Genomic DNA, 26483 nt, shown 5'->3' on the forward strand with positions numbered 1-26483 from the left:
TTAGTTTCTCACCTTATACCTTGAATGCCTGCTCAGTGAGCACACTCTGACTATGTTGTGTATTTTGCTCCCTCTGACTTGTGGAAGCTGATAGTCCAGTGCTCAGTACGACAGTGAACTGAGCCCAATAACCTTTGACCATATTCCTCACTTTGAACTGCTGCAGTTACAGTGTTGTGTCACTCCTGCTGCTCTCAAGCAGCTGCATCACCCCCAGGCAGGACACAAAGCCTCCAGTCACCACCACCATGGGACGAAGATTCTGTTTCTTGGCAGCAGGTGTCTGGGTTCTCAGTTAGAGCTGATATGTCCATGTCCTTGAGGGAATCTCAGCAGACTTCATGGGAGCCCCCATCTGGTCTTTGTGTGCAGCACAAGCAGTGCTGGAAACCTTGTACCTGAGATAAAGCTGATCTTTTCTAAAGTCCTCCTTTGCTCACTGAGACCAGGGAGTAGCATTCAAAAAGGATTCTGAGTAAGGATCTGCTCTCCTGAGTCTTTCATCAAGTAAAAAAAGTATTAAAAACATAGCAATGCGTTTTCATCCAGTTTCATGTAGGCAGTGTGTAAAGCAACATAACTCCTATTTCTTCATGCATATTGTTAACCAAAAGCTGTTCTTAATTGCATTATAACCAAAAATAATGCGACAAATTTAATTTCAAATGTAAAACAGCTCTGTTTGAGTTCTTTAGTAGCTACTCCACATCTAATATGGAAAGAGTTTTCTCTTTAATTGTGTCTCTATGCCTTCAGGAACATTGAGCAGCCTTTTAAACATCTGCTTTTTCCAACCTGCCACTTAACAAGTTATGGTTTGGAATAATTTTCTCTTTGTCTTATTTTTATCTCTTGTCAGTTGCAGATTATGAACCTAAAAAAATACAGAGGGCCAGAAAATCTGAAAGACAAGTGTGGGGAAACATCTGCAGTAATCTTTATTAATGTGCTCTGTATAGAAATCTCTATGTATTTTTAGTTTATATGTTTGCTTTTAAAAGAAAACTGGAAATTTCAGACACTTTTAATTTAACATGTGCTCTTGTCAGCCCCACATCCTACCCAAATAACTCTCAGTGGACTTTTCTCCAGAGGAGATGACAGTGGTACTTACTGAGGCACAGTTGCTTTCCGACTTGTCTTCTAGAAAGCCAATTTGGCATGGTGTCCTCTGATTCTGCAGCCAGTAGTCTGTTGATTCTAGCAGACTGTTACTGCAGAGAACCTGTTAAAATAGTTAAAAAGAGTTAAAATAATTAAAAATTTCACTCAGTCCTACTGTGCTTTGGAGGCCTGAACTCTGCTGTTGTAACTCAAAGGAAACTTTGCCTACAAAATTTTGAGGGGGCAGGATGGACCCCTGTTTGGTTTGAACCCGTCAAGTTACTGCACCTTAAATCAAATTATTTATATATCCCCTAAAGTATTTCAGAACTGAAAGTCCTGAGACACTTGAAGGAGATGCCTAAACCCAATATTTTTACTGGAAAATATTACTATGAGTTTTGTTCTATGGTAAAGTCATAAACATAAATGTTGGGAAAACTAATTATTTAATTATACCAGAGTGCACAAACTTGCAGCCTTTATGAGTGACTGTATCTCTCTCCACAATAGATCAGTACTAGTCATCCTGCCAGCAGTCTCATTTCTGGGACTGCCAAGGCTCCTAACTCTTTCTTCTTAAATACTTTTTTCTGCTTTCTGAGAAGCTAAAGTACTTAAGATTTCTGTAATGAGTCCTGAGCTCAGTCAGTGCCCTGAGATCAAAACTTTGGGTTTCATCTCTGTGTTGACTCAGTCCTGCAGACTGTGCCCATGGGCTTTGCTCAAACAAAAAGGAAATGGGGCTACAGATATCTGTAGACTAGAAAGAGGCAAAGCCAGTTTTGCAAATCTGACATTTAGATTGAACTGAATTCTTTACTTTCTGTCTCTGTACTAATATTCTTCCATGAAAAAGCAGGACCATTAGTATTAGGGACCATTAGTACTTGGGAACAACAGGGAAAAATTGCTGTAACACTGATGCTACTTACAGAACATTTTATATGGTTTATCATCTTCCCCAGGCAGCAAGTATAGAAGTTAAGGGAGCAAGTTAAGAAGTATGTTTGTGAAACAGAAGTATATTTTATTCGTACTTCTTGCAATTCTTGTATTGCACGTAAATAGACTGTACTCTCGTTTTTACACTTTGATTTTAATAATATTTAAAAATATAAATTTGTTGCTATACCTGAGGAAAAAAAATCTACCTACAGCGCTTTACATTAGTGAAAGTTTTGCACTGTCACACATTTGTCCTGCTTACAGACCACTTGATCTGTAAGCCTAGATACCTTCCTTAGGAAGAGAAGTGAGAAGAACTTGTGAGGCCTCTTCATTTCTCAGGGAAGATGAATGACTGTGGAAAGCTGATCTGGCCAGTTGACACAATTTTCTAATATCAGGGGCAATTCAGAGGTAAGCTTGTTACCACCCACAAACTAACCCACTCTAATTTTTATCGTTCTGGTAGAAAGCCAATTAGGTAGTTAATACTTCACTCTCTGTATTATTCTATATTGATTCTTGAATAACAGTCAGCAGAAGATGGATGAGGAGTTAATTGGGAACACCACAGTCCTGAGTTTGCCCTGCTTCAGTGCCCTTATTCGGTACTTTCCACCTTTGTGGTGGTTGTTTCTTGGTATCCCAGCCCTGCTATGAGATTTCTTCCAAAGAGCTTTTGAATACAAATTTAGGGTTCACAAAATACTTGGAAAAAGTACTGTGCCCAAAGACTTTGTTCGGAGAAAGAAAAAGGCTCATGAATGCTTCACATGAACACCAGCCTCTGTTTGGGGGCTGCTGGCTAATCTTGTTTACCAGTCGAATGACTTTGCACTCAATAAGTTTTATAACCTCCTGTCTCAGTGCAAAAAGATTCCTGCCACCATAACCAACTCTGAGACTCGATAGGGAAAATAATATACTCCATATTCCAAAGAAGCAATTTCCTGTTAGTGTAATAACATGTTCATTTTTTTTTCTCTTTTTTTTAAAGCAAATCTTTCTAAATGTGGAAATACTGAAGCATTATGAACTAGTTGGTAAAATCTAGAATTAAGCATTTTTTTCTTCATTTCCAAAAATTACTACCCTCTGAGGCTTTTATGAAGACATATAGAACTGAACTTATACAGACATGCACACATACACATGTATATCTATATACATATATGATTTCAAATTTCATTGGATTCTAGATATTCTCATCCTCAGGGGCTGAAGTTCTACCTCTTAAGACATAATTTTCATACACAGGAAATAGTTCTCTTTAGCTCAAATAGCTTTTGCTGTAACAAGCAATCTTGTTTCATTTCCTTAAAAGTCACAGTGAATTTGTCTTCAGCCTTAATCACTTTAGATCTTTCTTTCCCAAAACTCAGTTTCTGAGAAGGTGTGATAGGCAGAAATTTATCATCCAGAAACAAGCTGCAGAAATCCTTGGTACTGTTCTTTTTCTCATAAGGTGGGCATTTCAGAACAGCTATATCATAGCAGAAGTGTATTGTAGATGATAAAACCCATGAAATGATCTGTGTAGTCCACACTTCACCTGGTTTGTCTCCTGTGGGATGTTAAATGACCCCTGGCAGTTCCATCTTTCTTTCAGAGGATGTTTTTATCAGGAAGCAAATACTGGTAAGGCAGCAGCAGAAGAAATAACTCTCCTGAACAAATGTTTCAGTCAGGTCAGGTCATAGTTGCCAAGCTTGGGTCACACCAGGATGGTGTGATGCAAAGCTTTATATTGCATTTAATTTTTTGTATGCAGCTTTTCATAAGAGACTTTAAAGTCAAGGGTAGAAATTATTACATGGAAGTTTTGGACAGCATGTGATTTTTAAGTAACCTCAAGGAAATGAACATTAGTATGATTATGCAGCATTTGGATTTGAAAAAGACAGGTGAGAAAAATAAAACCAGATATACTTGAGTCTACGCAGTAGAAGCTGGCAGAGGTCAGCAATCTAAGGAACACAGGGTGGCCTAAAGTCATCTGGAAAGCCTCCAGAAATTACCCAGAAAAGACAGTGCTCTGGGAATGGGAGGCATGGGGGAACATGTGCAAGAGGTCTCCTTGCACAGGGCCTGGTTTTACACATATTTGAATGGAAGTCAGGAGATGGAAGGTGACATTTGAGTAAGCAGTGGTAGGAATGAGGGGTAAACTTTGGTTGAGTTTAAACTCCATGTTACAAAACACAAGTTCCTGCATTAGGATCATTACAGACATATAACTGCTGAAAGCCTTCCCATCAGTACTTCTGTGAAAGAAGAATAATTTGGGCCACCCTGTAGTGCTGGTCACAGTTAGAGTTCCACACACCTGCTGTGCAAAAATGCATCTATAGAAGCCATGTGAACTTTTGGGCACATTTCTTTGATAACAGACAGCATATTATCATGGTCAAAGACAAACATAGGGTAAAAGTGAATGTAATATTGTTTACAGCCCCTCGCTGTTGTAAGGCAATTCTCCTTACATAGGTTAAATAGGTTCATGTGTTTATATAAAGTGTGAGCTTGCATGTGCATTAGAACTTGCTGGGATATTCATGCTTTTAAGGGAATATACTGAAGTCCTTATAGTAAAATAATGTACGACTGCAATGATCAAAAGTGTATAAGCTTGAAAGAATTGACCTAAATTAGCAGAGCTAAATAATTAATCAAAAGCAGCGTGAGAACTGGTATTCCTCAGATCTCTACCAATACATTCCTATTGCCATTTTTGCATTTAAGCATAGGTTCAAAATATACTGAGGTGGTCTGCACCAAATCGTAAGAAACCTAAGCCTGTACAGCTTCAGCTGTCAGTCTGCACTTCTGCACTTTTAAGGCAAACAGTATTGCTTGCCAAAATTTCCTCCTCCTGTCTTGTACTTCTCTTCATTCTTATCTAATTAAGACAAGTTCAGGGCCAATCCCACTGACATATTGTTAGCATTTTGCTGAATTCAGCAAGGTTGCTTTTGGTTTGCAATGGTACAACCGAAAGCAGAACTTGATTCATTGACCATACTCGTGTGACAGCTGCACACACTGTACTGCTGCATATCTGGTTCGAAGCAGGATCATCATACTCAGAAAATAATTCAGGATGAATTTGCATCATGCACTAAATGTGAAATCAGCAGTAATTCATGGTTCTAAAAAAAGTTTTCCACTCTCATCTAGAGACTCAGCCGTCAGCATTACTCACTGTGTTGGGAATCAATGAACTAAATCAGCCTCTAGCAGAGTGTGGATCAGAAAAGTCACTCTTTCCCAGAGGAAAATACTGCATATGAGTTTAGTGTAACAGCTTCCTGCTCCCTGATTTAGATCATAAGACATTAAAATACACTAAATATCTATAACTGAGACAGCATTAAAAAAGCTCTGCTCCACAAATGAAACATCTGCGTCTTCATGACTGATCATCCTAATTGCTTTGGTTAATTACTACTCATCAAAAAAGACAGGAAAGTGGGACATACAGTGGGACACATAGAATAAAATGAGCTATCAAGGGGCACATCTTCTGCATTCATTCAGGTTCTGTGTCATGTGGTTCCTGGCAGGAGCCATTCATGCCAAATACAATTACTTAAATCTGCAAGTTTAAACTGTTCCCTTGCAGCAGGAACCCACAGCATTTCACTCCACCACCAATTACACATCTAACTTAAAAATCACTGTACCTAACAGAGGCTAAAAGAGAATTCTTTATCCTTTTCCACACACACAAAAAGAACACTAACACTTTCTGTGACAATGCTGTTAAGAAGCCCAAAATATCCTGCTGGTTGTCAGAAGTGTTGTCAGAAGCGAATCACTTATTTTAGTGTGCCAACAATCATAAAACTGACTCGTGTTCCAATGAACAGTTCAAATTCATGGGATCAGAGAGGTGAAGCAGCTCTCAATCATGTGGTAAAGCCCAGCCTTTAGAAGAGAGTGATGTTTCTGAAGGTGACCAAGCAGGAGCATTTGTAAAGACAGCGACAGCACTTCTCAGTGCTGTGCCACTGTCCTTCACTCTTACATAAAGTAGACAACTCTGAGATTAAATGAAAATTTAAGATGTTCTCCCACACAGTAGGTTTTCTATGTGAAGATTCCCATTACATTCAGCAGCCTTTTTAAAAATCATGTATTATTTTGCAAAGGAACCTTTTGATCAAAAGAAATATTGACACTTTAGCCATGCTGAGGCAAGCCAGAGAAGCCCAGTCCCAGCATACATATCCACTTTGAGTTCTTTTCTTTCTATCAATGATATTATATCTACCAAAATTTCTGTGTGTGGTTTTCAGGATCAGGAAAATAAATCTTTAGCATCTACATGTTTTATCCTTCTCTCTCCTTACATACATAAACATATATTGTTGTTAGTTTGAAAACAAACAAACAAAAAACTCCAAACCCCAAAGGAAAGCATTATTCTTTTTAGTTAAAGAAGGAGGAGAAAAAAAGTAAGAATTATAGGAAAACTGAATGAACTGTAAAGGTTTATAACAAATGCTGTCTTTTCAGCTCTAGAATTATGCCTGTGGGAGACAGTAGAGCTCTGAGGGTTACTGCAAAGTGAGAGGTGAAAGATAGCCTGTCCTCCTCAATAGTCTTTGGTAGTGCCCCCTTCCCTCTGGCATAGCATGGTTCTGGGGAGGAGGAATAAAAGGAAGCATCCATGGTCTTCACTTCTGTATTCTCAGTTGTACCGAAATTAGCTACATGCATAAATTAACATCTGAGCCCTCCTAATGACACACATACACACACAGGTGCCATTTTTTCCCTCCCACATGCTCTAAATTAAATAAAAATATAAACCTGTTTTAAGGAAAGAGTAACAGCAATGTATACCACCTCCTGTTGTAGAAACCCTTCCAGTCAGACATGAGGGAGGACAGAAAACCTGTTTCATAGATCAAGCAGACAGAAACTGCAAGATACCATAACAGCAACAATAATTTATTTTTCTGTATCAAGACCTTTTCTTTTTAAAGTATCACTTAAGTTTGTATTCCTCAATAAAGCCAAAAGCTAAAAAGCAAAGCTATGTATATATCTGACTTTGAATATAGCATAAACTTAGACGTTACCTTCTTACATGCTGTGACAGAGCTTCCCAAACTGCTTGCAGAACTGTCTGTGCTGCTGCCTTGGCGCTCTGGGACTTCATGCATCAGTGGAGATTCAAAGGTGCTGAAGAACAAAAAAGAAACAAGCCCCCAAAAACCTTTCCAGTGACTCAGCTACATAAATAACTCCAATAATACCAAAACACAGTTCAGTAAAGAGAGGTAACAGAATACAGGAAGCTGTCTATAGTCTCCTTGCTGATGTTGCTAGTCCATTTATTGCTAATTTTCCCTTTTTGGGAGATTCTCCTGAGCTTCATGTTTTGGATATAAAATAGCAGACTGATGTCTTTTGAAGACTAGAGGATAGCATAAACTGCCTATAATCATATCTGTCTTGAATGACACTGTAAAAAGTGATACTAGCTTGTTTTCATAAGCAGGCAGCTTGGAACAGCAAATTAAATACTTGTTGCATAAATTCAGCTTCGTAAACAAGAGAAATATTTGCTGCACTTTTACCTGCTAGGATAGAAGTAAAGGGGTGGTGACTAAAAAGTAAAAAACACAACAGGAGAGCTAGAATTCTGTAATCCACATGGAATTGCTTGATACATTGTGGGTTTAGAGCAAAGGTAAGTCGTGCTCATACTCTGTTTTGTGAGTCAGTTGTACACAACAAATATATTTGCTTTGGGACTGTGCAGATGTGAAGTATAAAACCACAAAGACAAGTTCTCCCATCCAAGTTATTTGCACACACTGCAGGTACCACCCCTCATACTTTTCTTCTGGAATAGTCCAGGCCAGTCTTGTAAGATCTTCCTTCATATAATAATCATATTGTTGCAAGACTAGTGAAGTTTCTCCCTCCTTTACCACAGAGTGTTAAAGGGCTATTTCTCCAGAAAGGTACTAGGGAAAGAGTACCCTACATGATCAAGTTCTGTTTCCCAAATTGGGTCTCTAGAGCACTTTCAATTATTGCAAGTCATCTATGAGAGACTGTGGAGCATGTTGTGATAGACCATAATGAGTGACCAGGTTGCTGCGGCTTGAGCAATGATCTTTTACTGGAGCTTAAACCAATATGTTAAGAAGAGGCTACTTAGGTTACTGTCCCTTTCCCCCCCCCCCCCAAATCTACAGCCAAGCATCAGTAAGGTTACCTTTCTCTCAAAGATCCATGGATGTACATTTCACTTGACACTACTGAGGACTAGACATGAATATATCCATTCCCACTGATAAGTAACTTTGTAAAAAAGAACTTCTGCTGATGTGTGTGGTGTTCCATAATTATTTAAGAAAAGTATCTAGATGTGCTGCTATTAAAAGAGTGAATGAAAAATATAAAACTAACTTTGTGCTTATTAAGTGCCAGTTGGGGGAAACATCATGAATTGCATATGAGGATTGAATACAGATGCAGAAGTGAGACCAGAGGGTTAAATGACTTCACTTGGAAAGTGTGATACCACTTAATACTCTGGAAGATATCAGCATCCTTTGTATCTAGAAAAAGTACTTTTGCCTGTTTACAAAATTCTGCTTCCTTGCTCAGTCGATAAAGATAAACAGTAACATTTCTGGGCAGTGATTTCTCCAGCATTTGACAAAGCAAAATAACATTTTATTGGCCTTATACAGAGTTCTTTAATAGAATGAGGGACATTAAACATATTAAGTCAATTCTGGTTTTATATCTTCATTAAAAATAAGCACCTCATATTCAGAGGGTCAAATATTATATAAGTTAAGTATCCTCCTTGATAAGTCCACATTTAGGTGCAGCCTCTGTAGTAGGTAAAACTCACTACTCCCAGCAGGAGCTGTGCCCTGCCTCTTTTTGTAAGATGCATCACTTCTGCAACCTGAAAGGAAATTACAGGTCAGGTCTGACCCGTAGGTTGAAGTACAAAGCTCGTTGTTTTCTCCTGCTCTTCACTGAGAGGAAGACTGAGTGGCTTTGCCACTTCTTCTCCCTACAGGGAGCTGAGATGCTGATAATGACAATTTGCTCTCAGTTACACCATGTGCAGGGAACTGAACTGCCAGTGCATGAAGTGCTGCTGAGTCTAAAAGCAACAAAGAGGACAGTTTGACCACTAAATGAAGGCCTTTTTTGGAACTTAATTAAACAGTACAAGCAGAATAGTACATTAAAGCATAGCTGGAAAATACAGTTGAAGAGTCACATTCTGGAGTACTAATAAATCTGTGCTATCTCTGGATGATACTCCAGTAATGGGTAGCACATGACATGTCCCATACAGAAGTAAAGCTCTCCTTCTGGTCATGTGGGAAGTGAAATGATCTTTAAAATCTTCTTAATCCTTTTAAATCTGTGTTATTCTCAAAATAAGCCCACTTTTCATTTGTAAATAGAGAAAATCTTGTTAAAAGTATGTGATCAGTGAAATAAATGTAGACTGCTATTAAATGTTTCCAAACAGACAAGGTTCCTTCTATGACTGAAGTTCAGACAGGAAACACAACTGCCTTTGGTGTTACTGAAATCTGGTAAACCTCAATTCTCTTGTCAGCTATCCCAGTCCTCAGCCACATCCAGCTGATTACTTGGAACACAGGAAAAATCAGCAGCTGTGTTTCGCAGGACGAGGGGCAATGCATTTACAAGTATTTGTAACACTTTCAGGGCTTCTTTTTTTGTGTTAGGTTCATGTTTCCTGTGCCACAGCTGCAGAGCAGAACCCCTGTTCTCCTGCTGCACTGCAGTTCAACACTCATTGTGCCAGTGATATGAACTCTAGGCTTCCACTGTTTGCAAACAGGTTCAAGCAGTCAGGCTTCACAGTCACTGAAAAGCAGAACTATTTTAACAAAGAAGTGTTAAAATAGGAGAGCTACATTCAGAAACAGTTTTAGACCCCACGGCCTTTTCCTCAGTGAGTTTATGGGTATGCAATTTCTAAAAGAAGTACAGAGAAACAAACACACTTCCCCACAGCTTGGCCACTACTGATGGTCAGTCAGCTACATGGTCACCTCTAGGTATCACACAAAGTAGACATGTTGCAGTGCATGCTAACTGATGGAAAAATGAGCACCTAGCTGTGCTTCTTCAGGCTGGGTATCCAATGCCACAAATCGGAGTCTTCCGTAACTCAGGGAGGTGCAGTGAAGGTCCTGTCTAGATACCTTCAGATTCATGTCTTTCTTCCAATGTGGAATACAGGTTTGGCTTTTAAACATCTCTTTTTCAGTTATCTCAGCTCTCAGTAAAATTCCCTCTTTTTTTATCCCGTGGGTACCCTTTCTAAGCTTTCATTTTCAAGGTGTGTGATTTCTCAAGAGACCCTCCTCAGGCCATACAGCTCCACCACCTTCACTCTGTAGCAAAGAAATAAAGATAAACCTACTTTCCATTAACTCCCCAGGGAAAAACTATTCTGTCTCTGAGAAAGTGTCTGGTCTCATTAGTTCCTCAACAGCAAGAAGCTGAAAGAAGCTCTTGCAGAGATGTAGCCAGCTCATCACTGAATGATAGCTCCGCATTCATGTACTCTTTACTTCACACTAAGAGTTTACACAAAGCGCTGGTCTTTCAAGACATCTGGCACAGATTGGAGCCTCTCCTCTACAAGAGAAAGAAAGCTGTTGAAGATTTCAGGTCCCAGTTCTCAATTTTGCTTGGCTCCCTTGTTTAGTACGTGATGGAGAACGCTCATCTGACTTAGATGTGCTCATCTGACTTGGCCCTATCATGAAAGCCACTGAGATAACAAAGAATCTCTGTTAAGGGATGGCTCATTTGGGGAGTTTTCTTTTGGTGAAAGGTCCTAATCCACAATTCAACTTTTGAAACTGAAGTCTGGAACCTGGACCTATGACTCAGTGTTAAGAATGTGTCATTTTCACTTTAACGTTTCTATTAACGGAAGAGTCTCTACAGCCACTAATTTTCTACCAGGTACTCTCTTACTGATTCATGAATTTGGACTGGTATTTTTTTCCCTACAACCTAAATGCACTCACAAAAAAATTCTTGGAAATTAGAGTAAATATCTATGAGATTTATGTCACCAACTGTAATAACAATACATCCTCTATTACTGACCAAAATGCAAACCAATTGCTTATTCTTTCCTATGTTGAATAATTCAAAAATACTGACCTCGATGACTCAAGACTTAATCAAAAAACCCACAGCTGCTCCTAAAAATAATTATCTTCTTTGCAGATGTGGCAGATGGTGCTACATCAACTAAGATGAGGTAATTTAAAGAATTCCCCAGGTTATCACTAAAGAAAATTAATCTTGTGAAACAATATCAGAAACTTCAATTTTCTACTATCTTGAACAAACATAACCAGCTTCCAAAAACTCGCTGTTCAATCATCATTCCTAAGGAGCAATCTCAATAAATAAATAAATGACCATTATATATATTTTTTGAATCAATCATATTACAACCTACTGCTTTTCATCTTTACATTATGATTCCTAATCTTGGCATTTTGAACATACAAAACATACTGATCCATGAAAAAGATAATGTTGAAGGAAGTGAACTGAATGAACACAGTGAGATTTCTCAATGCAATTAACTCCAAGCTATAGTGAGATACATTTCTAATGTTTTGTTAATATTTCTACTGAACACCATGAACAACAAAAAAGGGATGAATCTCATTTTGAAATAGAAGCGAAAGCACAGTAAAATACCTCCACATATTCTTACCTTTACCCTCACAAATAAACCCAAAAGCTACTCAGAAACTGAGGAAGGCAGTCAGCTTAATCCATACCCTAAGCAAGAAGCAGTTTTGAAAGGCATGCAGTGTTCAAACAACATCTCCTAACTTCAAAGCCTTTTTGAAGTGGACAGACTAGTTACACTCTTTCCTCAGGCTACCTTTCAGATCTTACAGTTTTAAAATTTACCTTTATGTGTAAACAGGTCAGCAAAGTCACTAGGAGCAAAACCTTTAGATATAACAGTGCCAAAGTTACTATTCTAATCCATATAAATGGTTTTATTCAGTCTGGACCATGTGTATACTTCAATCAGAGCACAGATGGTTAGTCAAACAGATGCTCTATAAATACCTCAAACAAATGTCTTTCTGATTTTGTTATGGATTTGGAATCCATGTGCAGAATGTAATCACTGGCAATATCAGGATCTCATCTTGTAAGGTATTCATAGACTTGTTTCAGTCTCCCGTGGCTGCTATTGACTTCACTTGGAACTGAAAATACTGAATATTTCTCCTCATTGTCTATGCAGTCTAACAGGTTCTTGGGTTTTACAGATCAGTTCACTAAAAAGACTCAAAGTTTAAGGGCTTTATATTCAGATTGCTCATTTCACAGTGTCTATTGGGTACTCTTGATTTGCATTTCATTTTTTATCAGTGATACAGCTGCAAACAGGCCAGGTCTTTAGCTACATGCTGATGAAAAACAGAAGCGGAGAAAAGACAACACATGCTAAGGTGCACTTCACAATGCTGAAAGAGCCCTGAATTACCTTTATTCTGCTCCAAATTAAAAAAGTAAACAAATCTAGAAGCCTCTGTAAGCAGTAGCAATTATTACCCTTCTTTCAAATCATGTTTTTAAAATATTATAAAAGAACAGTCAAGTTTTACTAAAGAATAAATGTAAACAAATTAACTGAATTTTATATGATCTACTTAGAAATATTCCTTCCTTCCTGTATTTACTGATTGAATTACTAAAGAAAAAATAACAAGGCTTTATGTACAAGTCTGACAAACTCCTCCACATTTAATAGTTATGGCAGGATATATTCAGTTAAGAGAGCTGACAATCAAACCAAAGAGCTGGCACTCAGGAGCTGAATGACGGATGATTGGGTTGGTGGTTTGGGATTTCAGCAGCTTACTGACAGAATCAACCCAATACAAACTGGCTTTTGCACTCAGCTGATAGGCCTGCCTTTTTCCCACCTATCCCTGGATTTGACATGGCTTTAGGATAATTCTTGATGGACCTTTGTTATGCTGGTAAAATGGCTACTTACTAAGGAAACTTTCTAGAAAGAACAGGCTTGGACCCATGGTAGAAGAGGCTACAGACAAAGCACACGAGGGACTGTGAGGTCTCTCCCTGGTGGGGTGTGTAAGGCAATGACAGAAAATGCCTAGAATGATCTGTAGGTAACAACAGCTTCTACAGAGTTCCTGATTTGGAGGATTTTATGTCAGGTATGAAAAGATGTCCTGAATCAACAACTAGGGACCAGGCAAGGTCAGATGAAGAAGAATGACTGAACCTGGGAAAGATTAAGGAACAGACCCTTAAATTCAGGGAGGGCTTGCACCTTATGGAGACAGATTGAAAGGCAACTAAGGCTGCTTTTCTGCCCCAAATGCAAGGAGCTTATACTCAGGTTTGGACTGCCAGCTAGGTGGGAAACAAAAGCACTGTTGAGGGTTCAACCGCAGGAAGAAATCTTGTTAAAGGAAGGATTCTTCAAACCAATTAGTCTGTACGTATATAACTTAAGTGAGCAGTGCTGACCAGGAAGATGATTTTAGAGAGATGTAGACTGAATTAATGACAAACAGGCATTACAGAAACATTAGAATAAGGCAGTTTTATTCCCTCTACAGCAAAAGCAATAGGCTTGCTACTGTTTGAGCCTACTAAGTCAGAAAGAAACAATATAAAATCTGAAATATTCTTAAAAAGATGACCCACAAAAGTTCCTTATTCACTTAGCATATATAGTTGTAGTGTAGAACAGTACTTGTCCTCGTGCTATAGAAAGGAGGCAAGGGAGGAAACACTTGTTTTTCCTCTCCAGCAAGAATGTTCATGACTGTGTATTTATTAAGCAACTTATATTATTACTGTTCTTTCAATGTCAATGCCTATTCTTAATATAGATTATGTTGTTAGTGCAGTACAATGTAATAGTCCAAGTGTGTGATGTTATCTATCTTCTTCCTTTAAAAATAATGGAAAAAACATTGTGACACAGCTGGAAACTGGTGAAACTTGGTCCAAGTTAAATACATAACAAATGTGCAAGCAGCTCCTGCAGATTTCAACTAGAAATGGAAATTCTCAGCATTTTTCCAGATGAAATCAAAGATGTTGCAAATTAGACTCTCATGCCATAAAGCACTGGGTAATTTTTCCAAGTCTGTTTTATATGTTTCTTGTATTTAAAAACTTGTGTTCGCTGACTGCTCCTCTCCTTCTTATGCTGTGCACAAACTGTCAGCTGGGCATTTCAGGAGAACCAGTGGAATGTGACATAGGAAGATACCAGTGTTTTTATGTGGAGGATGTAAATCTTGGCTTAACTAGTTTAAATATTTTTTTGACATCTTTTTATATTATATAGCCAAACTTCACAGTCAAGCTTCTCAACCAGCTTTTGTTATCAACCCATGCAGCATGATTCTAATTTGGCACATCGGAGAAACAACAGTCAAATACTGACAAAACAGGCCTCAAAGCACAGCACATGCAATCAAGTATTTCACTATCTGACAACTTTTTTTAAAGGGTTACCTTTTAAAGATTTTTATAAATCTACTTTATAAAAGCTTTTCACTAATCCTATTCAAGACAGATACTGAACAATTCTGAAAGGAAGAAAAATGTGACAAAGATGTTCGTAACTTAAAACTAAATGTGTATGTCATGATTTTATTTAAATAGAAAATGCATGTAGCTAATCAAAACTTGCTAGCTGTTCCCGTGTTTTCTTTTTTAGATTGATTACGAATCAAATAGATTGTACAAGTGTAATTGAAATGTGGTAGGTAGTCAGGATTATGTGCGTGATCAGAAGGTGAACGTTGCTTTCATCCTTTTAATGGAATGTTTCTAATGTTTGTCAGACTTTCTGAAATTCTTTGTATCCACTCTCCTCAGAAATAATAAATCTGGCTTTGGAATTATGAGATTAAGAAAGGGCTGACTTGTCCACAGACATTTAAGGGAGAAACATGGTAATTTCGCAGTGTTGCAGCATCACTTTCAGCTACTTTAAAAAGGTAAAGGGCAAAGCTGTTAGTGAAAAGGGACTGGTGACACTGGAAAACCAAATTTTTCAACAGAGAATCAGAATTATGGAACAGGTTAGGGTCTTGGAAAAAGCAAGGTTTGTGTATGGCAAGCCAAGTGGTCATAATATCATGTTGTACAGTGCTAATACAAATCATGAGAACTGACTTCAGCATAGTGTAGCTGAAGATGCACCTCTCCATAGGACAAAAGTAAATGATTCTGAATACTAGAGGAAATTATAACAAAATATTTCTTCCAAATGCCTGAAGAGTCCCCAGCCACTGGTAAGCCACAGAACAGTAAAGCATAACATCTTATTTCTTTTCCCTTTTTTTTTTTTTTTTTTTTTTTTTTTGTTTGGGGAGGGTGTTGGGGGCTGCATTTCTGCCAATGCCCAAGGATTTAACTGATATTCTTCCATAGAGAATCTACTCTTCTTCCTCTGTTCTCAGAAATAACATCACCCAATTCTAACATAATTTCTATAGCTGTAAAAATGAAGGCAATTCGTCGTCTACTGTCATTAATTTCTTTGGTCAGGCAGCTTCACCAACATATTTATATATTGAGAAAAATAATTGGTCAAAATGACACTATATAGTTGTAATGTTGGTCCCTACTAAACTCAATTTCATTACAGTAAATATTTACTTTCAGAAGCACCTATCTAGTAAATGTATTATTTCTTCAACTCTATTCAGTCTTCCAACCCTTTTTATTTGAAAGGAAGTCAAGTTGGTTTAGATTCCTGCTAAATCTTTCAAAACATTGTTTACGATTATAATAGAGCTCAGAAAGCAATATGTTTTTACCTTGACTAATGACACCAGAAAAATAAAACAATAGTCCAAATATAAGTGTTTTCATCTGAAATATTCATAGAAATTTCCTATTCTCTTGAATCCAGTATTGTTTCTATGACCACCTGCAGTTACATTCATAAACTATCTAGTTAAAATGTCAGAGTACATTCTGGTTATTTTAATGCCAAGGAATACATTCTGTCATTGCTTATTCACAACAAATCTTATTTTAACATATTTTACATGCCTGAAATATTCCCAAGCAATTCTGATTTACTACTAATATCCCAAAGGAACACAAATCTTATAAATTTTGATGCTATGTTAATATGTCAATAAATACAATCTGTGATAACATAGAAAACAAGACCTCAAACCCCACTTGCTTAAAAGTATGGTTTTTTTTAAAAAAAGCATAACAGCATTCTCAAAGATGTGAACAAAATGAAGCTGCTTTTAATTAACTTCTAATATGATGAAACATGCTTTTGTATAATTCTGTCAAGATACTGCAAACATTGTCTTTGGTTTAGCTTGCTTCAATCTGTGAAACCTGTAATGTGATTAACAGGATTGAGTGGATTGATAAAGGCAACATTCTCAATTTCTTCCTCACTTACACCAGCACAAGGAAAGCATGAGATTTCAGTCCAAGAAATTATGATTGAGCTTTTTTTGGCAAGACGAATCTTTCTTCTTTCTACCCCTAAATCTACTGCCTTTCTAACTCTACATAAGGAATGTAGGACATTATCTCTGAGAGTCTAACAGTGAATCAGGTCAATGAGTTATTAATTTAATTAATCTGATTTTTTCCCTTGGTGATACGATGTAGGTAAACAGGGACTGCTTTGCAATGAACTTCAGATTAACCATAAAACTGTTGTGATACCTGGGCTTGAAATGGTTACCTTGTTCACAGTGGGATGCACAAGGTCCAGCAGCACTGTCTGCACCATGGACTGAGCTCAGGTTAAGCTCTGAGACAACCTTACAAGTACCTGCAGTGTGATTCCATGAGTACTTGCTAAATGAGTATTCCTGCATTTACACCTAATGCAAAACTACACCAGACTATGTGTAGACATGAATATTTAGTCATCCACTCAGCAGGAGAGGATTTGGTTGCAGAGAATCTGAAAGAGATTAAGTTGCTCTTCGATGCCACTTGCTCTTTTTTCATGCTTGGTCCTTGCAGATAGAAATGTTTTATCAGATGTTAGCTCAGGGACAGACAAGTTCACTTGCACCACAGTCTGGGAAAGCTCCTACAGTAACTTCAGCGGAACTGACCCTGAGGTTGTATCCTACTGGATGAACAAAATCGGTGTCTAAATTGAGCAGATGTATCACAACCATTAGCTTATCCAGGCTTCTATTTAAAAATAAAAACACTATGGCAGCATGGATTTTTTGTGGTTTGTAATGCACCCAGAAGTCCCATAAAAGTACGAAGGAAGCTGAAAGAGAGTACTCACTGTCTCTGGGGCAGAGATGTTACTCTGCTTCAGCAGATCCCAGCAACAGCCAGCTCTTTCTATTAACTTCATTTAGAGTAGAGCTTGCCTCTTGTTCTATGCCTTTGGGTGTGTTTCAGTTTTACTCTGATCAACACTGCAAAGTCTAAGTTCTTTCAATTCAGATGGTCAAAGGAAAGGTATGCACTTAAATCCAGGTTTTGCATAATTATTATTGTTTCATTAGTGGAGAATCTCTTTAACAACTTCAGCTAGAGAAAAACAGTATAATACGGAGGTCTAGTTCTGTGTATCCAAAAGCAACCCATGCAAAGTAAACCTGGCCCTATGGCCTCTTTGTTTGTTTGTTTTAATTACTGGATTTGGATTAATATTTGTATTTATATTATGTGTTTATGGTCTTTCACTATTTTTTTCAATAGTTACTCAATTATTTTTCTAATACACTATACCTTAAAAGCCTCACCCTTACAAGTCTTGCCTTCTGAATCAGAAAAATCACCTGTTGCAAATACATACATACTTATAAATCAATTTTACTTGTATGAAATAAAAATCTGCTACTGATGGTAGTACAAAAAGACACCTCTCTCCTATAGTCAGTTGTGCTGTTCCATAATGTACAGTATTGATTTCCATAATCTTACAACTATGGCTATACTTGTAAAAGTACCAAAACTTGGTGCTTGGTAACTACACTAACATTTAAATTACATCATGTGAACGTTGATACGGTTCATATATGCTACTTTCAGGAATGTGCATAATGTGACCATGGGATCTCACTGAATTTATGGCACATATTATGTTTAGGATTGAATTTATTGGCAGACACAATGTGATCACTTAACTAAGCCCCTTAATAGCCATGCTATTACTTCTGTATTTTTATATATGCAAGAAGCAATTATTTTTTATTCCTATTGAGTGAAGGGTCTTATTCCAGACTTTATGTAAGGATAATGAGTTTTCATTTCAACATAACAGCAGACAAACCTTTTCCTTTTAAAAATAAATGACCTGTTCATTTTTATTAGATGTCTACAGTGGTAAAACACATTTTTCACTGAGAAGGAAGACACTGCCCTGACAACATAGAAGAGGAACAATCTATAAGCATGTTGTTGAACCATTACCCTGCTGACTTGATCTCTTCCCTTTTCAAATTGAAATAGCACAGGCAGTTATAAATTAATCTTGGGGGAAAAGGATTTGGACTTAATTTAAACACAGTTCTGAAAACTAAGAGACACCATTTCTTTCGTCCTTTAATATTCTGAAGAGCCACTGCATGTAATGAACAGCTCCACTGCTGATGAAGTGCCTGTAGATGAAATTCTGATAACTATGCAATCTCACAGGGACTACATGAGGACCACGGAGGTTTTTCACTGCTGGAAGAAAATCTAAGTCCCGTGGAACTCTGTGCACCTTTCTGTTTAAAACATTTTAACTATACCACAACAATGTCTTAGTTCAATGAATTCATTTTCCAGCAATTCATATCATAGATCAAAACTTTTCCAGAAAACAAAAAAGCTCCCCTAACACTTGAAAGCTGGTTATTGCAAGTGCCTGGAGCCAGATTAGGATGGAGAATGGAGGGCAGGTCCCAGTGTTAAAAGTGACTGCTGAGGGTTATACAGGACTTGTTGGCCGGTTCTGAATTTCAATAGCAGGGAAATATAAACTGCAGCATAAAGTTCTGTGTTAGAAGTTTTAGAAAAGTCCTTTCTCTTTCAGCTATAAATTAAATTTGATCAAGACTTAGAAAGGAAACTTTCTTACATAGCACTCAAGAATAATTAGATAAATAATAAATTGTGATGCCACAACCAAGAGGAAACATAGCTTTGATAAAAAACACCGACTACCTATTACGTGCCATGGGCATTGGCCGTAGCCAGATATTTAATAATAATCAGGCAAATCTTGAAGTGAAGAAAATTAATGATGGAAACTAAAAAGATTAATTAAAACAATCCAGAAGTTTTAAAATTCAAAATCGGCACCAAATAAATCTCAGCAATAGTAGTATTAATCTGCACGTGCTAAATTTGTAGTTCTTATAAAAAGAAAACCAGAAATATGCAGTACAGTTTTTTCTCTCTGTTTTCAGTGAAGCAGGAGGAAGGGTAGGTGTACTGTACACACAGTCTGAAGCATTTGAATCCACTGATAAGCAAAGAGATTTTTAAAAAATTGGGGAAACCCCCCCCCCAAGTTTCTGACACTGAGCTCTGGATAGATGTGAAGTTTTTCGAAGTGCCTCATCCCCATGGGTGCCAGGCAGGCTTTCCCTTCCTGCTTCTCCCCAGAGAGCACAGCCAGGAGCCTGCACAACACACCAGGAGAGGGGGAGCTGCTGCTTCATTTTATTCAGGGAGTTGGTAATTAAACCTATTGTTTTGCTGTAGAAATTTAATTAATTTTTCTTCTTCTTTTGAGAAAAAACCTAAAACTGCCTGTTCTGCTTCTGAGTGACTGCTCAAAACTGCATGGCTCTTAGTGCTTGCATTCCTGGTCCCTCATGTTGAAGCTGCTTCTCCACTGTTAATTAAGTAAATACTGTCCCTGAGAGGCAGCTGCAGCACTCCACTTGAGCAATATACCTGGAGGGAACACTGCTGGGATCCCTGTTGATCCCAGGTTGGTATCCTCAATAGAGTAAGCTTTCTCAGCCTCCTCTCCTCCTCAGCACCTCTAGCACACAACTGTGCTGTCTAAATATGGGGCTTCTGGTTGCAGGTGCCAATCATGGCTTAAAATGTTGTTCTTTAGAGGGTGTTCTTAGACACACGTTTAGGGAATGACAGTTGCCTGAGAAGGGACCTGAACCAGATTTAGTGCTAGGGTTCATTATCCACAGTGCTGATAAAGGCTCCCACCAGTTTATGCCCTGCTCCCTCCTTCTCAGGGAGTAGCTGAAGAAACAAGATGTAATAAGAAAGACTAAAGTGATTAATATAGGGCTGAGGAAGGAGATGGCAAAACCTCCATGGCCTAATGAGTGTGCCTACAGCAATTAATGGAATTAATGATATATAAAATGAACAGCATAGCAACAAATTATGGATGTTTCAAACTGTCACCTACAGTTGCTAGTGTTTCTCAAGTCTATACTAGGGGAAGGATATTTGAAGAAGGAGAGGATTGAACTAAGAAGGACAAGGGTTGATACATATTGGCAGACTGAAAGGACACTATTACAAGCATTGCAGTCAATAGGGGAGAAGTGATGCATGGAATTGGAGCAGGAACAGAAAGAGGAGATTAATGAATGTTTTCTGGAAAAGTAGTCTGAAGTTCATGTGGGAGGCTAAGGTAAGGTGGATTAAAGAATTCAAAACAGATGAGATTGGTAAACTAAAGGAAAAAGCAGAGATGCAAGCCTGGAAATAAGCAGTAGGGTTTTGTCACTATAGTGCATATTTCGTTAGTGAAACAAAGCATGGAAATTATATAGTTAATTTCTTTACAACTTCTGCAAGTTTCCCTCTTCCTGTTACCCACAGTCCCGCTCCTCAAGCGATAAGAATCCTCATCCACAGACTTATAATCTTTGACAATTTAAGTTCCTTCTGGTTTCAGCTGATTTTTTTCTCCCCTGACCTCACTGAAAGAAAGTATGTCTGAGAATTGTTGCATATGTTTAACAACACAGGTTAACCAGGTTAATGAACTGTTTAAAGTAATTCCCCATGAAAACAGGGCACAGCATGTTGTTTCAAGAATTCCCACCACTGACAATCAAACTAGCATTGTAAGAAGTTGGTGAATGTTGAAAATTACCAGAGAGCATTAGATAAATTTTCTGGCCACTCCACTCATAACATCTGGCAAATTCATCTGCTAATTTGCAAATGAAAAGAATACCCAGCAAGTATTAAACTGATTCCTCTGGTTGGGCTGCAGTACTGGTTCTGCATGAGTGCATAAAAACAAATTTCATCCTCATATGTGACACCAGCTGCTGTTCTAATGCATGTAGTTGTCTTGATAATGAGAGTTCTGACATTACACTCTTGTTCAGGGGATTTCTTTATTTGCCCTCTTTTATTAAATAATACTTGTAATACACTTAGTTCTCTTTTACTCACAGAGGTGGAAAAATCTGGAGAACAAACCTGTAAGCTTTGTGGCCTCTGTGCTCAGTCTCACTAAACAGCCCCCATCATCCCAAGTAGTTGTCTTCACTTATTTCATTTCACTCATCACTGACAATTCTTCAAAATAAATTTTTAGTATCGAGTCTTGTTTATGTGCTGCTGTTCTGTCTGTTTTATTTTATTTTTGTTGACATTCTGTTTTCTTTAACGATTTATTCAAATTAATTGTTATCTGAAGCTTAGTCCCACTGCTGTTGTGGAGTCTTTGCCTGCAATCTTGTCTCCTTAAAGGATCAAAGTTTTATTTGATTCACTCCTAAAAGCATCTTAGTACAAAGCCAACAAATCTGATTTCTCTGTTACACAAGATCCAGGCTGCTTTGCTGGACCACAAGAGCAGCTGTGAGCTTTGCCTGTGACATAGTGTTGGCTGTGTAAGTGCCCAGTGGCACTGAGTGTGTGCCACATGCCTGCTGCCTGTAAGGGAGCTCTGGTCCAGACCTGGCTTTTGGATCTCCTCTCAGCTTTGAATATCCCAACTTACCTCTTTATATCTGCGGTCACCCCTAGCATGTTCATCAAATATAAACAATGCTTGGTTTCCAACAGGATCCTGTAAAACCAGTAAAGGCTTTTCTTAGCCATTCTTTGTGCAGTATGTGCCACACACCAGGTATTACTGAGATGTAGCACAGATCATTTCGTGGTGCTGATACAACACCTCTTGCAGAGCAGAGCAAGTTTTTCAGAAATAGTCAGACTTTCTTTGGGCTTGTCTTTTTCACTTTTTAGAACAGAAAAACTGCTACTTCTCATCTCTGTTGAGTGGATATACATTTTAATTCTTCTGAATTACCATTCAGTCTAATGTTGTTTCTAAGACCTAGTGCTGCTTCCAATTCTGAATTGAAAAACACTTTTAATTCCTCTGTTTCTTTCTAGTATTCACACAAAAGGTGTAGATGCCAGTCCGAAAGAGACATCTGAAGACTTTTATTTGTCAGTTAAGATTACTGTCAGATATACAGGGTTGGCCAAAAATTGCATATGTGTATAGGTTTACATTCATACGCTTGAGCAGAGAAACTGCAGTTTTAGCAAAAGGGGTGGTTGTATGTCCTTAGGCTTCTGTGCAACAGCATTCCAGATAGTCACTGAGTAACAAAGGGGACAGAAACACATAAGTTCCTGCCTCATATGTAAAAAGCTCTAGCATTTTTTATTCCTGTCGCTCGCCTGAAGAGGCAAAGTGCAAGCTGTATGCTTAAGATATTGATGTGGGTTTTTTTTTCCCTCCACCATAAAAACAATAAACTAAACCAAAAACACCCATCACAAACAAACAAAAACCCCCAAACAATAAATTGTTATAGACCGCATTTTCAGCTTCCCAACTGCAACCTGCACCAAAAATGTCTTTTAGCTGCTTGAAGAAAAAGTGGCAGCTACCAGTTCTGTGCAGTTCTCTGCAGCTGCTCATCTGACCCCCAGGCTGAGTGTTCACTGCAAGCTACTGCTAGAAATGCTAAATTATCAGTGGATGCCCAAAGGCCACTCTCCTGCCCTGCTGTGTTCCGCAGTAACTGTTGGCATCCACACCCAGGGCTTACATTTTTTGCCTTCAGATATGGAAGCCAAAGGAAGGGAAGGCCCTGAGCAGGAATTAACATGCACCCTGAGTTTGTGCTGGACTCAGGGACTGATCATAATGTGGGATAGGCAAGTCAGCAAGTGGGTAGAGCTGTGGCCTTGGTTCAGGAAGATGTGTGTAGGTGGGTAAGATCAGGCATGAACAGCCACAGAAACAGGTCAGTGCCTGAAATGATTCTGAAGGGATTTGATTTATGACAGTTTGACAGTGAAAACTTTCTTTGGTGAGGCCTGTAAAGCTAACTCCTAAAAGCTAACATTCGTAGTTTGTATTTCTCAACAGCTGCTGTAGCTAGATTTCAATTAAAAGTTGCCTAAACATTTTATGATGGGAATAATGAGATGAAGCTGTGTGATAACAAGTTATCTGTCCCATGACTTCCCAGATATGCTTTTTTCACAAGATTTCCTGGTGAAGACAGGAATGACCTGAATGAACTATTCACTGTTCTGGTCACCTTCTCTCCTGGAGTCCTCTGATCCTTATTCACAGACAGAAAGTATGAAGCTTACCACTGTTCAGCAAAGAAAGGTTACCTTGATTAACAAATAACAAGCAGCTGTCCACATACCAGCCTCAGGAGATAAGAGAGATGAAAGAGAGAACTGTGGTTCTTGGTGTAGGGAAGTCTGACTTGCTTAAGCTATGGGAAAAGAATCACTCTTCAGGAAGAAGGAAGAGGTATGTAGCTCACATGAGCAAGATTAGCCTTGGCCTTTTTACAGAAATAGGCAATATTATCTGGGTAATAGGCCTATAGCTGGGATGAAGAGACGAACAGATGGCAGAGCTCTGGAATAGAGTAGTATTGGTTTCCTCAGTTCCTTCATGCAGTGATGAAAAGCCTAGCAACAATAGTGTGGAGTTGGAAGATGGCTGTATGACTATAAGGAGGTAAATTTGTAAAAATGAGAACAAGACCACAAGCAAGGAAAGCAGCAGCTTGTCTAACTCTTAATATCTTTAAGACTGTCTCTTTGGAATATCTGTTTATCCTGAGGTCAAGACTGCATCTAGCCAATTTTCCTTGTGGAGTGTGAAATATGGGATGTCATGTCAGATAACCTAAAAGTCTCTTTGGCCTTAAACTCTGTGTTCCTCTCTCTTTCAGATTGTCGCTTCCCATAAAATACTAAAGTTTGCACAATCTCTTTGTTATTCAGTGGGCAAAAAATTGTATATAAAATTACTAGCCATGATTAACAACAACGAAAGCTAAATCCTTCTCATTTCACCATGAAATGCCAGGGGAGAAATCGTAAAGGATTATTTCTAGATTAGGCAATTCAGATCAAAGTAGAAAAACATTATTAAGCTTTGGTCAGTAAATGTTTATTGATGCGAAACACTACTTAATCCGCTCTCTCTGAGGGGTTGCTTTAAAGCTTTTTGTCTTCTTCAGGTAAATAAAAGCAATTTCTACTGCAAGTAATTATCACCCACTTAGGTGTTCTCGTGCGTCCCTCCCCCCGCCCCCCAGCAGTTCCTCTTGCGTGTTCAGGTAGCTATGCGTCGTTTTACTATCTTCCTTTTAAGGCTGTGCTCTCTCCAAACTTTGTTTTTATCGGGTTTTTACCACTCATTAAGACACTGCACTGGAAGCAACTAAACCAAAACGAATGTGATAATTTGCAAAATATACTTTTTATCTCTGATAGTCTGTATCATACTTAAATGGTACAATTTCTACAGTATTTGTCTGCCTGCTACCATCAAAATGCAATTTACTTGTGATTGTTAAAAATTACGCTTAACCACATCTCGCATCTCCGGTAGGCTACTGCTATCTGTGCATCCATTTCCGTCTCGAAGGAAGTTTCGCTCTAATCGGTTGTTTGTAACCACTATAAATACATGTTCGTTGGAGCCGGAACAACAGAAGTACAGTGATTTTTTTTTTTTTTTTTTTTTTTTTTTTTTTTTTTTTTAGATTTTTCTTTCAGATAAGAATCTGACTTAGTAGGTTGCGGACACGCGTCGCTGTGATTTAAGCACAATACCCTAAAGGTATTACTAAGCACTAATTAACTTACCGACTCTCTTAAGGCGCTACGGTATGAAAACCAGCTGTTAGGGCAAATTTAGATGACAAAGTCTCTGTTTTTCCTTTCTCCTGTAAGAAAAGCCCTCTAATTCCCGCTCTCCGCGTCGGAGCAAAGCCCCAGCGAGGTGATCACCTCCCGATGGGTGACCACCTCTCGGCAGGTGCAGCGCGTCCCCCGCCCCTGCGCAGCCCAACGCGAATTCCCGGCGCCGCTCCGCTCCCGGCAGCGGCTCCCGCTCGGCCGCTCCCCTGCGGGCACCGCAGGAGCGCAGCGCGGTCCCTCCGTGACCGCCCTCAGCCCGGGGATGCTCCTTGCCCGCAGCCGGGGATCCTCGGCAGTGGGGCGGCTCCTCTCCGGGAGGGTCCCCGCGGGCGCCCGGCGCCGACACTCACCGGGAGCAGCGGGACCCGCGGGCTCCCGGCGCCGAGGCTCGGCAGGCAGGGACGGGCGGTGCTGCTGTCGCCCAGCGCGGCGGCCCCGGGCACACGCGGCGCGGCCCCGAGCGCGCAGGCGGCGGCGCGCGGGGAGGGGCGCGGGCCCTACCTGGGGGCGGCGGGCGGGGGCTGCCCGGCCATGGCGGGACCGGCGGCGGGACCCTCCGCTCCGGCGGGGTCCGGGCAGCGACAGCGGGGCCCCGGCGCGCTGCGGCGGCACCTCCCGGCCCTGCCCTCTGCTCACTCCTCCCCCGCCCGCCCCGCCGCCTCCCCCGTCCCTCCCTCGCGGCCGGCGGGCGAGGGGCTGCGCTCCGCGGGGCAGCGCCGCTCCCGACCCGGGCGAGTGAGGCCACCCGGGGCAGCGCCGTCCCCGCACTCTTCGCACCTGTGGGTGCCCGGCCGGGACATGCGGGAGGGATGCAGCGGTCGGGGTCTGTGTCGCTGGAGCGATGTAGCGCCTGCACCGGGATCAGGACGGCCGCAGAAGTTGCTGGCGTTGTGCTCTGTCTGCGGTGTGGGAACAAGGACGTGACGGCGAGGTGCTGGGTGACTCCAGCAAAGAATGGGCGATCGTTGCCGAGTCCTCCTTACGAATGTCATGATGTTCTTGGAGCCCCAGCCCCGTAAACCATGTGATTTAAATGACGGGGGTTTCTGTCGGTTTAGATGTGAGACTCAAGCATTTAGAAAAGGACCCTACTGAGTTAACTACAACTTACGTCTTGTTTTAAGCACCTTTGGACTATTTTATTTGGTTACTTTCAGCAAAGTTCCCTCCCTTTGTTTGTTTGTTTACTGGTTGTTTGGTTTTTTCAAAACAATGCTGGA

General features: G+C 39.6%; 1 protein-coding gene across 5 annotated transcripts in view; it reads right to left on the reverse strand.

Moving 5' to 3' along the window:
• LOC113997701 (SPHK1 interactor, AKAP domain containing) overlaps positions 1-26270 on the reverse strand; it is a 67561-nt gene extending 41291 nt beyond the window's left edge. For 3 of the 5 annotated variants that reach the window (XM_039384946.1, XM_027739787.2, XM_039384948.1), the window contains exons 1-3: positions 26041-26270; positions 7140-7242; positions 1115-1225 (exon numbers count right to left, since the gene is read on the reverse strand). In XM_039384946.1, the coding sequence (XP_039240880.1) occupies positions 1115-1225; positions 7140-7242; positions 26041-26255 (429 nt within the window). In that variant the 5' untranslated portion in view covers positions 26256-26270. Of the gene's footprint in view, positions 1-1114; positions 1226-7139; positions 7243-25209; positions 25419-25613; positions 25692-26040 lie in introns of those variants that run through there. The other 2 variants (XM_027739802.2, XM_039384947.1) reach the window with 2 other exon arrangements.
• Between the last annotated feature and the right edge of the window lie 213 nt (positions 26271-26483).

The sequence above is a fragment of the Pipra filicauda genome, unplaced genomic scaffold (assembly GCF_003945595.2).
Source record: "Pipra filicauda isolate LSUMZ 115617 unplaced genomic scaffold, ASM394559v2 scaffold387_size670060_pilon, whole genome shotgun sequence".
In the NCBI taxonomy this organism is placed as follows: Eukaryota; Metazoa; Chordata; class Aves; order Passeriformes; family Pipridae; genus Pipra; species Pipra filicauda.